The sequence below is a fragment of the Paramisgurnus dabryanus genome, chromosome 14 (assembly GCF_030506205.2).
Source record: "Paramisgurnus dabryanus chromosome 14, PD_genome_1.1, whole genome shotgun sequence".
In the NCBI taxonomy this organism is placed as follows: Eukaryota; Metazoa; Chordata; class Actinopteri; order Cypriniformes; family Cobitidae; genus Paramisgurnus; species Paramisgurnus dabryanus.
The window spans coordinates 25,580,994-25,594,282 of record NC_133350.1 but is presented as its reverse complement, the minus strand read 5'-3'; the positions used below and the strand labels follow the sequence as shown (position 1 = coordinate 25,594,282).

The following is a 13,289-nucleotide window of genomic DNA, read 5'->3' as shown; positions in this document are numbered from 1 at the left end:
GTGCTTAGAGGATGGAAAAGGAAGTTTGTGTGTGTGCGTGCGTGTGTTAATAATTATCTGTCATGTTTACAGCAGATTGACACTTTAACAGTTATAGAGTGTATTTAAATTCGGATACCGGATGAAGATGCCAATACGTACGACCCTGCAGTTAGCAAAAACAAGCACAAACAATCACACAATGTCAAATGTCAGAGCTGTCAAAATGAGCCCTTTTTTTCCAACCAACATGCAGGGTTCCCACACCTTAGTTACCTTCACATTCAAGGACTTTTCAAGGACTTTCCAGGTCCAATACCCTCAAATTCAAGGACTAAATGTGGGGACAGATTTCAAGTGAGGGCAAGGTAACATCATGTTATATTTTAAGATACATTGTTACAGTTCCCTTTCGAGGGAACTCGCGTTGCGTCACTGCGGTGACACTTTGGGGACGCCTCCAGGGGTAAGTGCATCTGAATGTGTATATCAAATTCAACCAATGGTGAGGCTTAACGACAAAGACAGGGTGAAGTGGGAGCCAGGAAGTATAACGCTATCTGAAATATTGGCAAAGATGGCGTTACAGGGACGCAGGAAGTATGGCAAGGGAGACGCAGCGTCTTGTTCCCTTCTAAGGGAACAACAGTTACATACGTAACCCGAGACGTTTTCATGTGTCAAACACAACTATGCAAAAAGCATTTTGGTATGAATCAACATTCACATACAGAAAATATAAGCATTTAAAGCAAACAGTTTAGCACGTGTGTAGAATTTTTATGATATTATCCTACACTACACAGGGAATAAGATGGATTTTTCCATATTACAGAAAACTTCCCAGGGCCTTGATTTTTTTCCCCCAGATTCACAAACTTTCAAGGATTTTAAGGACCCGTGGGAACCCTGAGTATGGCCATGACTGTATTGAATGAATGTTCTGCTTTGTTGTGTGAGAAAGAAATGAATGAAATCCAAATGCCAAGAGTCCTGAATATCTTTTATATTTTACATATTTGCATAGGCTAAAGTGTTACAGATACACTGACAGAAATCATACATTTTCATGCAATCCCACATTTTTCATCTTGTTAAGAGAAGTGAATTGTGTTGAGTGCACCAATCTTAAACATAACAATACTGGCACCTACTGGATGGCTAATGGACTACATTGAACATTGTATTATACGCCTCTATCCTGCTCTCTTTTTCAGAGGTGTCGGTGCGGAGAATAAGTCTGAACTGCAGCGTGTGTTGGAGCAACGCAAGAGAGATCAGATGATACGACAGAAAAAGGAGGAGGAGGAGGCCAGGAGGAAAATCTCTCCGTTGGAACAAGAGCTCCTTAAGAGACACCAAAAACTGGAGGAGGTACAAACCACACAGCCACTATCACCCATCATAAAAAAACATTTCAAAACATGTTTTGGTATTTGCTGAATGGTCTTTTTCTGCATTTAAGTTGGAGAAAGAGCAAGCAAAGCTGGAGAACAGCGACGGCAGCTCTCCGGAGTTCATCAAAGTAAAGGAGAACTTGAGGAGAACGTCGTTCACAAGTCCTGGAGAAAAGGAGGTGTAGAGATGCAAACACAGATGGCATTCGTATCTGTATTTGTGCACATAAAGACCCGCTGCAGCTCCCAAACGTGACCCACACGGCTGTGCCCATGTCTCACATCAACAACATCCCGTAGCAGACTCAAAGAGGGCGGAGATACGACCCAAGAGCATCTGTTACACCCCTGTTAGGACGTTTGTGATCAAAGGGGTTTGTGATATACTACTAAGAGGAATGAACGGATCAGCTGTTTGTGGATAAATGGACAGCTACTGTAAAAGGTACAGGTTGTTTCAGTGGGAATTACAGACATGTATTAGTAGCATTTACAAGGCGAATGCATCAGTATTACCAGACACATGTTTGCACATCAAACCGCCAAATATTTGTTCATCGCCCAATCTGAACAGCGTCTGTAATTCTAAACAATCAGCACATGTCACTTTTGAATAAAAATATAGCAACTAAGATTACTTTCATTCATTTTGATTTGAAGTAGGCTTTAACACCATGAGACGTTGCAATGGTGTGAGCAAACGTATTTACAAATCAGAAATGTCAAGGATGGATGTTAAAATGATGACTTCGGGGATGGTCACAATTGAATTTGACAGGACAGAGATTAACTGTAGTTTTGCTTGAAAATATTTCTTATTTCAGTGCCTTTGTTAAAGTCACAGTCTTACTGTTACTGGGATTTAATCAACATATTGTACATTTATCATCTTATCTTTGTATAATGTTCCTTAACTCTTAAAGGGTACCTCGACTAAATAGACCTGTAGGCTTTAATACTTCTACTACTAAAATCCATTGATAGAAACACATTAAAGGAGCTGTATGTAGGTTTTTTACTGTATTAATTTAAAAAATACTACAATATTTTTGTAGATATAAAGTGACACAGGCATGGCATATTTTTGTAGGCCAACCCGCAGATCCTTCGCAAAAAGCCAATTTATTTTTGCCATAGACTTTTGGATTATGGCAAAAAAAATAAGATTTGTCGTTAACAAAAGTTAAAGAGATTTACATGTTTTGTCAACAAGTTAAAGGCGGGTTGGATTTGATAGACTCAACCTTCATTTGATAGACCCGCCCCACACATACGCAACCCAGGCAACGATGTTGGTTAGTAGACACGCCCCTTACTGCTGTTTGGCTACAAGTGTGTTTTGGTACTCCCGACTCCCTTTTCCAAAACCTCTCTCAAAAATCGTGCACTCCAGCTTTAATATTTACAGATGAATGCAAATTGTATGAATTTTGAAGGGTAAATGCATTTACTAGAAATACCAAAAGCGGAATTTTGACTTCATAAAAACACGAGTGGACAAAAAGTGTGTCATAAACTTTTATTAATCACAGTGCTTATTTTTTTAGATAATCCAAAAGTCTATGGGAAAATGAATGGGTTTTTTTGCGAGGGAACCAGTATCCCGCAAACTTACGTGTTTCTCTTTTCTCTACAAAAAACGTCATCCCTGCAGCACGTGGTTTAGGAAACATGATTTCACATATTTGTTTCTATGTAGCCAGTTATTATTTTTTTTAAATGTATTTCGGCATGTCTGTTTTTGTTTTGGTCTGTGTGATCCTGCCCACCGCCAATTTACCCAATAGTGCATTTTCGAAGCTTAGTTGCCAGTTACCTTGGTTGCTTAAATGAGACCGCAATGGCCCATAAATGCTACCTTCGGTGGACGCAACCTTCAACCGCATATTTAGAGTAATAAAAATCCACACGATTGGGTTTGTAATTTGCAGACAACAACAAAAAAAACCATTGCAAACGCAAAAATGAGCTGATAAACTTGTGCTTTTCATCGACAGTTGCGCTTCTGTGGCCCTGTCCCAAATGGCGCACTTCATGTAGACTTTCGCTCTCGTGGCCTTAAATTGCACGTGCTCGCTTAGTCTAGGAGTCCGTAGGGTGTCCCATCTGTCATTTTTATGCTCTGAAGTGTGCTCATCAGCGCCCCCTTTACGCCCTTGCAGGCTCCACACACTTTACCAACCCAGAAGTTCTGGCGAAAGAGCAATCAGACGACGGAAGGGAGGAGTTCACTGATGGGCAACTTCTCTTCCTATTTCCGGCGTGACACTCGAGTCTGTCCCAAAATACGACTCCAGTGCACCCTCTTGGACTCGCGTCAAGCGTCCATAACGTCTACATCAAAGTGTGGACTCTGAAGAAGTCCATAAGTCCAGTGTGTGCCATTTGGGACAGGCCTATATGTGTCTGGCAACATGAGATGGAGGCAGAGAAAAATCATCTCCAATATTTTGAATTTAGACTGTCATACCAAGTTGAACCACTAGAAGTCAATGTTACATACAGCTCCTTTAAATATTTTCATTACTTAAAAAAAAAAAAACATGTAATACTCATTTTAAGCTGTGGAGGCCGTCGTTATGTTTCTCGCATTATGATGTCGCAAAATATTACTACAGTTTACAATAATAAATACTATGGTATTTACAATAGTTCATGTGAGAATGTTTCACTCCCCATTATCAGCTTTTAACCTCTTTAATTTTTTATGTTTTCTGTATTGTTTATCATTTATGTTACTCTCTGGTTCATATTGAAAGGGTTTAAGAGAAGACATTGATGTTTTTGCATTGCATGTAGATGTCAACACCACATACAGCCACCTACTGTCTGTGTGCATTTATAACTCTCATCTTCTGTTTTACATCATTTTACAATCTACTGACTTGTTTACCATGTTCACCACGCTTTAGCCTTTATAGAAAAGGTTTTGAATGCAACTTTTTGACGTCATGTATTGTGATGTAAACATAATGACGGGCTCCGAGTGAAACGCATTTTTTAAAAGTTACATTTGTGCCGTTTATAATTTCACATTTATTTGGTCAATCCCAGTGTTAATCGATTACGCCATACATGTGTTTATAGTCGGGGACAGGGTACCCTTTTACTCACACATACATATATATATATATATATATATATATATATATGCATCTGTGTGTCATAAAGCAAAAGAAAAGGAGTGTCTTTCAAAACACTGAAAGCCTGTTTTGAATGATGACTACTTTGACTGGCCGCAAGTAATACAAAATAGAGCTAAACTGACAGTGAATATATGTATTAAGTGCATCCATTTGACAATGATTTATTTTCTTATTTGTCTTTTTCTAACACACAGCATATTTTTCATTGTTTTCAGACTGTTTTACAACTGTTACCGTTACTGGTTACTAAAGCCATTGGATAACACAGCAAACCTGTTACTTTTCTACCCTAACTACAGTAATTTAATGTTAATTTAAATTGATGTTGCTAATGACCATCTGACCCAATGACCCAAGTGTGACCCTACTTTTGTGAGTAGTTGTAGCCATAAGTGTACAGCATAAAGCGGAAAATATATGCTTAATATAAATAAATACTGTACATTAATAATACTTTGAGTTTCTGAGCCTTTGTATTGAAAGGATTTATTGAAATTCATGCACTTTAATAAAATGTTGGGTTGTTTTAACTCATGCAGTGTGTAAATATTGGACAAAAAACAGAGCTGAGTTTAAACAAATTACGCAATGCTGGGTTGTTGTTGTTGTTGTTAACCGACCCAGCATTTTTATGAGTGTTTCTTTTTTGGCAAAACACACACCTGGATAGAAAAACATCTTATCCAATAACATCCAGCAAGTTAACAATAAGCTATCAAGTTCATCTTACTCCCATTTAGATCCTGCCAGCTCCATGTAATGGTATGCAAAGTGAAGCAGTATAGAATAATGAATACATGTCGTGAATTTTAAGTAGACGCTTCAGAAGTGAAATGGCGTGATGCTGCCGTAGGTCACGGGGTCTGGACTGGGGTTATCATGCTCGGTTTCACTTTAATGGCTCAACGGAGGTTTTTTTTCCACTGATGGAAAGTCTCCATCTCTGCCTTCCATCCAGCTTCTCGATAGCTTCTTAATTAGAGGAACAGGTAACACTATATCCCGAATCACAAGACCCTTTGTCCAGAAAAACACGCTATCCACCTCTAATCTGTTTAATCCTGAAGAATCTTCAGGATCCGATTTGTTGTGCTCTAGTAAACAAGGGCTAAATTGTTTGACGTGAGGCAGTTGTGAACCTGAACTGAATGGAGGCAACACACTTTCACTGCAGTCAACACAACAGTCTGAAACAGGTGCACTTACACTATAAAAAAAAATGATGTCAATTCAACATATATTTTTATGTTACTTTAACTAAACAAATTAATTTAAGCTATTTCAACTTTTTATAAGTTATGTCAACTTATCGCAAGTAAATATTTTAAATTGTAAAACAAGACTTGCAAAACAAGTTATGTTTTGTTTAAGTGTATTGCTAAATGTAATAAATCGGTAACACTTTACAATAAGGTTCATTAGTTAACATTAGTTAACTAACATGAACTAACAATAAACTGCACTTATACAGCATTTATTAATCTTTGTTAATGTTCATTTCAACAATTACTACTTTATTAAAATCTTCTTAACGTTAGTTAATGCACTGTGAACTAACATGGAAAAACAATTAAAAGCTTTATTTCAATAGGAATAATAAATACTGTGTTTATTAAATAATGTATTGCTCATGGTTTGTTCATGTTAGTAAATAATGTTAACTAATGAACCTTATTGTAAAGTGTTACCAATAAATCATGAAGTATTCCAAAAATATGATTATCATTTAAGTGTAATGTATATCAAATATCAGCTAAGGTGAACTGTAAAATGGGTTGGCTGGGGCTAGTTGTCCCACATTTTACTGTAGTAGTATTTTTCTTATTTGTAAATTTCTTTATGTATTTGCAAATACTTAGGCTAATTCCTGTAAACAAGTCCAGCATTACTGCAGACAGGAAAACAATGATACACCAGATATAGTTTTTAGGAAACCTACATACAGTAAGGGCATTTTGTACTTTATGGGGTTAATTGTCACATAAATAAATGACCTGTTAAAGCAAATTTAACTTTAAAACAATTTTGAAACACAAAACTTTATACAAGTTATATAAAACCACTGCTAGGAAATAATAACATTTGTAGAATTGGGCATTTGACTGAAAATGTAACCAAAACATCTCCTAATAAGGACTCCCTTGTGTCCAATGTTTACTTCTCATGGTTTCTTATAACACCTTAATCCATGCCATAACTTGGGGTTGGGTAAACTTCACTGAGGTTTATGTAAATTAAAATTCCTGTCTTGGTCCAGTTCCACCTGTTTAAGGTGGATGCTCTAGGCCACGCCCCTCTGAGACAGCAGCTGTGCTTGTTGATGCTGCGTTGGGAGGGGCTTAATACTCAGGTAAGGTACAAAAGGAAAACTTTGAGCTCAGACCTCAGATAAGAAATGGAGCCAAATAGACAATTGATAGCACTGCTTATCCTCGTGTTTGTGACATACACCTGTGAAGCTGGTAAGAGACAAACTCTTTTACTTTCATTAAAAATGTTTTCTCTTTATGTTGTGTTTTATATGTTTTGTGCCTCCTTTTAAATTTAGAATTGGCAGATTGTTTGTATCATAATGGTAGTATATTGAACAGTACTGAATAACATTTACACACTGTAAAAAAATCTTTGTTGCACTTAATGTTAATGTTTAAACAACTTGAATTAATAAGTCATTTAAACTTTTTTGTAAGAAGTTGCTATTAATTATAAAAAATAAAGTTGTAAGCCCACTTTCTTCACTACACTATAAAAAGTGAAAAGTTGGATCTAAATTACTTTATGTGAAATTTTTACGTTACAACTAAGAAAATTAGGTGTTACCAATTAAAGTAATTTTTTAAGTTGATCCAACTTTTCACTTTTTACAGTGTAGTGAAGAAAGTTGAAGTCAAGTTGCATAACTTAAAAATTTTAAGTGCAAGAAGTTTTTTTTAACAGTGCAGTAATTTGCAAGTTTTATATGCATCTTACAGTATACACTTATATACAAACAATTAGTTTTAGTACATTTTTGTTAATACTATATTGAATTATTGATGTGATTTTTCTTAGCTCTGCTCCGGAAGTCTTCCGCTGTGGACTTTCTGAGATCTGGGCGAGAGAGACGTGCGGTGAGATGTCAACGCGGTGGTTGCAGCTCTGAAGACAGTGAGGCAGAAGAGCTTCTGGAGACCTCAAACTCAGAATATGTGAGTTAACTACAAAACAAAGCACCTAAAAGCTTACACCCTAAAAAATGCTGCATAGGTTATTGTCAAGCATTGGGTCAAAAAGGAACAAACCCGATGGGTTGTTTCAACCCAAAATACATTGTTGGGTAAAACATAAACATTTTCTGGGTTAATTTAATGTAAATAGGCTGGTTTGTCCCGTTTTGACCCAAGGCTGAGTTAAAAGCAGATTATGGCAGTCAAAAAAGTTTGTGTTTGCATAATATATGTATATAATATTATATACGACATGGGTCTCCAACCCTGTTCCTGGAGGGCACCTGTCCCGCAGATTTTAGTTCCAACCCCAATCAAACACACCTGAACCTGCTCATCAAGTTGTTCAGGGCTACCAAAAAATTAAAATCAGGTGGGTTGGAGAGGGGTTGGAACTAAAATATGCAGGACAGGTGCCCTGCAGGAACATTGGAAACACTATAAAAATGCTGGGTTATTTTTAATATTTACACACAGTACATGCACATGAATAATGCAAACACAAACTTTTATTTTGAATGCGATTAATTGTTTGACCATTCTAAAGCAGATAGAGGACACCAAGATTTAGGGGTTATGTTTAAAGCTGCGGTTAGCAACTTTTTTGATCATATTTTTTGATCATATTCACTGAAACCAACAGAACAACATAAATTAGACTGTTTACGAAAAAAAAACGTGCTTCTAGCTCCACCTAGAGCCTGTTATTTGTTTTGCAAAATTCCACCGCTCCCGGTTGACTTGGTCCAATCAGCGCAGGCCGGTTCATTTGGTCCAGCCCTCACTTTTTTATTTAAGAAGCCGTTTCAATCGTATATACGTCACCACGGGGAAAACAAGACAATTACTTCCGTTTCATGGTGACTTTAATCTCAGCTGTCAGCTGTTAATATATTTGGTCTAGTAATTTAAGATGCATACAGTGTGATTCTGTGATGCAATATGTTTTGTGTTGCTTATATATCTGATAAGTAGCATAAGCTAATGCAAACTACTTTTCATCCATCAGGAGCAAGAGAACCCCAAGACGTTCTTCAATGCTGTATCTCAAGTAGGGTTGCCAATGGTAGGACTAAATTCACACTCTTGTAAACAAAATAGTGCAACAGTGTGACTTGTTATATGTAAATATTCCCATTGTCTTCATTTCGTAACGTATACTATTCCCTATATGATAAGCTGTACTGCATGTTCATGTGCTGGCACACATTTCTCTAGTATGTAAAGTATAAAGTAACTTAATCCATCCATCCATTGAGGGTTCCTTTGTTTTCTTTTCCCTCTCAGAGGCCTGACGGTGAGCTACAGGGTGAGGGTTCAGGTATGTAGCGGCTCACGGTTCAAGCGCTGCGAGCAGGAAATCTCTTGGCTCTTCTCTCAGCATTGCATACAAGCACAGGTGCTTCAACATGAAATAAAGCAAATACTTCAATAATATAATGAATTGTGGTAAAAGTAACCACAAAGTTCTGAGATGGATGGTGAATATCATGTGAGATGGATAAGTTTCTCACCTTGGTGCTTTTATAAGATTGCTGCTGAAACTTACTCAACCTGTTATGACACTGTTATGGTGCTACTAAACTTACTAATAATATTAAGTTACTAAAGTCATATTATTCTTTATAAAGGACAGTTTACTGTACATATAAGTATATGGTTATGGCTTGGTTTTAGGACATGGTACTCTCATGTACAGGTAATTATTCGGTATCAATCTCCTTAAAAATAATCTTGTTAATACTAAATACTTGTTGACCAATAGGAGAATTTATGCAGTAATCCAGTGCTACAATAACCTATAATCAGGAAGCTAAAAATTATATCACTTTATTTTCGTAAAAAAAATATACCATGAAAATATAAACGGAAAAGGATACCATGTTGTTTTGTTTTTGAAATGCCTTTCAGTACCTTCAAATATAATTATAAAAAAATATGGTACTCAAAGGCAAGCACACCTTAGTATTTACCATCTCTCGCACTGTATCATAGTCCTGCTATAGTACTTTTTTGTAAGGGGTTGCTTTTGGTGTTGCTGCAAATATATAAATAAATATGTAAATATTATTTAAACATTATGAGGCGGTTTCCCGGACAGGGTTTATCCAGGACTAGGCCTTTTTTATATTTTTACAAACATACCTTACAAAAAAATAAACACTACATGTGTGCATCTTAAGACAAAATAATGTCACAGATCTATGTTAAAATTAAACAGGACAAGGTGTTTTTAAGTTAAAGCAGCTCAAACATGCATTTTAAGCCCTGTCCGGGAAACCGCCCCGATATGTTAACTTAAGAAGTCTTGCTTTCAGAGAAACCAACTTTTTTTATTTTTTTGCTTAAAACAAAAGAAATGTGATTGCCAATGGGTTAAGGAAATACAAGATTAGTTTATACACTGACCAAACACTTTTACTTGTTTCAAGCATAAGCTTCACAATAGTCTGTTAGCTTTCACTGAAATCAAAACATAAATGTTTTTGCTTCTTAAGTGTGTATATATCATAATAATGTCTTGTTTTAAACATTATATAACTTTTGTTATGGAAATAAAGTTTAACTACTTTAGAAAAATCACAAATGCTGTTTTTTAGAGTCTAGCTGTAAGCTGTGCTTAAAAGTTTGCCTCTTTGTTGTAACTTGTAACCATTAAATTATAATAGTATAAATGTTAATCTCGACCTTCTGCTTCATTCATTGGTTTTTTCACTCAAATATGAAATTTATATGACATTTATTAACCCACTGGAGTCATTTTGGTTATTTTATTTGTATTAATGGATGAATGTGCTTTCTGGATCATCACAATGTTGACTCGCATTACCTGATGGCATTTCAATAGAAAATGATTTGTTTGTGTACAACAATAAAAATTTTATGTTATATACATCTGGGATGGTATGAAGTTTAAATGATTAGACAATTTTCTCATTTGGTTAAACTATTCCTTTAACAAATGACTCGGATTGTTTTTTGCCCAAGCTCTGTAATTGTATATAGTGCCACCTGCTGGCTGTAATTCATATGACACACCAACAGGCGGAGAGTACCGTATTATTTGACTAAAATACTAGCAGTTTTATACAATACAGTATAGGGACATACAATGTACGTCTTTGTCTACAAAGCAATGATGCATAGTGCCGACCTGTATATAGCAGCCAGATCCGTAAAAAAAAGCTATGTATCGGTAATGTACAGTGCACGCCACTGTGTGTGTGCGGCGTTTCTGGCGGCAGGTTGCTAGGCAACACCAGGTACTGTCTGTACAGTATGTACAAGCAGAGGTGTCAGTTATACCGTGAGAGACTAAATAGGGGGCAAACAGGGGCCATATGAACGGATTTTAGGAGGAAACAAAATACCCTATTGCGATTAAAAAGCAATACGATCTGTGCAGAGACTTTTGTGAAGTTGCTTTAACAAAAATACAGAAACACTACAGGCTAAAAGGAAAATATGTAATCTCATAAGCCTAATGTGTGTTCAACAATACACAAAAAAATACTTTTTTTACTAAAGACATTTAGTGGACCGTTGATGAAACACCACAAGGTGGCACTAACGCTCAGGATAAAATATTTCTCGTCCTGAGTTAATTTAAAGGTTAGATTTAACCCTGACATACCTGAACATGTTCATCAAGGTGTTCAGATAACTTCAAAAATACAGGCAGATAGGCTATGGGTTTATTGATGGTACTAAACTCTGTAAGACACTGTTCCTACAAGACTGCATTTGAAGAACCCACTGAAGAATATATATATATATTATATTATTATTATTATTATTTTTTTTTTTGCAATAATACATTTCTTTCTTCTGTGCATGCAGTTTAAACTCAAGCTACCTTTTTCTTATTTTTATTTCATTATTTTATTTTATTTATCTTGTTTCATCCGTACTACTGATGAAAGTCAATATGTATTGGTTCAGCATTCATGTTTATTTTTGTGTTAAATCTGAGCTTAAGTCATCTAAATCTCCTTGAAATCTGCATTGCAGAGAATCAAACAATGGGCTTTAATGTCCGGACACAAGACTTAACAGTGGATTATCTGAAAACTGTTGGCTTTTTGCTTCAGTTATCTTTTGGCACAAACATTTCTATCCATATAACACTTTTGATGTGAAGGTCAGTTAAATCATTCTTCTGTTCATTAACTTCTTTCCCTCATGTTGTCCCTGTCATTTCTTGTGGATATCAGCAGAATTAATTCATTGATATAAACCTCTTAAAGAAAGGAATTCAGACACTGCTTCTTCTGAGATGAGGGGCTATTCTCTAGGGTAATAAATATTGTGCGTGTTGTTACATGTTATGCATTGTACTGATTTGCTTTGGGGTAAGCGTGCCTGACAACCTGGGGATGTTTATTCTGACCCTTAACCTTGTGTCATGAGCAAATAATTTATAATCTTTAATCCTGATGGTAAACAAAATGCTAAATGTGTATTAAAGGTATTGCGGAGGATTTTCTTTTTCCGGGTGGATCATCAAGACTATTGGTCCTCCTAGTTGTCAATCAGGAGTGTTGCGCAATTACATTTTTTAAAAAAGTGGAGAAGGCGTTTCTTTTCTAAAATTCGAGAAAATCCTCCGCTACACCTTTAAGACAGCTATTTCTCACAATAAACAAAAACTATACACACATTATTGGCTCTGAAATGTTTTGGCGATGCTTAACCCTTGGTCTGTCATGAATGTTTTGCAGAAGCCTCAGAGAAAATAAGCACACTGGAGTGAAGTTCATTAGCACTAAACAGGGACAAAATAAAATATGATCACAAAACAAGTCATAAGGGTCCATTTTTTTTAAATATGAAGATTTATACATAATCTGAAACTGAATAAATAAGATTTGATAGGATAGGACAATATTTGATAATCTGGAATCTGAGGGTGCCAAAAATCTAAATATTGAGAAAATCACCTTTAAAGTTGTCCAAATAAAGTCCTTAGCAACTGCATCCACAAAAATAAAGTTTTGAAATATTTACGGTAGGAAATTTACAAAATATCTTATTGGAACATCATATTACATAATATCGTAATGATTTTTGGCATACTGTAAAGAAAAATTGATCATTTTAGCAAATTCACTTCTGGGCTTTTACCTGTGCTACTTTAGACTGGTTTTGTGGTCACAAATGTTTTCATATTTAACACATAAATAGCTTATAAACATTTAAAGAGCACCAATTATGCTAATAAATGAGCACGTTAGCACGTTATTGTAATATCCCATAGTACATACATGTTATTAAAACTTGAACTAATGCACTGTGAGTCTTATAAATTGCTTACATACCTCACCGATTTCCCACTGTCTGGAAAACGCTCGGTTTAGTTCCTGTCTCCGCCTCCCAAAATGTCTAGTGTATTCGGATTGGTCAGATGACTACTCAACTGTTATTGGTCAACTGGGTTCGGCGTGTGTTTGAAAGGTTACGCCCCTGACTACGCGTGGGTTTTCCGGTTCTGACTGAGAGTCACAGGCAACGTAAACAAGCGCTATATTTCTCTATAAACGATGGTGTCTGTACTGCCTTAC

The 13,289-nt window shown here is 36.0% G+C and overlaps 1 protein-coding gene across 2 annotated transcripts in view; it reads left to right on the top strand.

The window, feature by feature from the left end:
• Positions 1 to 4,975, top strand: part of LOC135719182 (protein FAM107B) — a 36,871-nt gene extending 31,896 nt beyond the window's left edge. For both annotated transcript variants that reach the window (XM_065241767.2, XM_065241768.2), the window contains 2 exons: positions 1,197 to 1,353; positions 1,445 to 4,975. In XM_065241767.2, the coding sequence (XP_065097839.1) occupies positions 1,197 to 1,353; positions 1,445 to 1,561 (274 nt within the window). In that variant the 3' untranslated portion in view covers positions 1,562 to 4,975. The remainder of the gene's footprint in view (positions 1 to 1,196; positions 1,354 to 1,444) is intronic.
• The last annotated feature ends 8,314 nt before the right edge of the window (positions 4,976 to 13,289 follow it).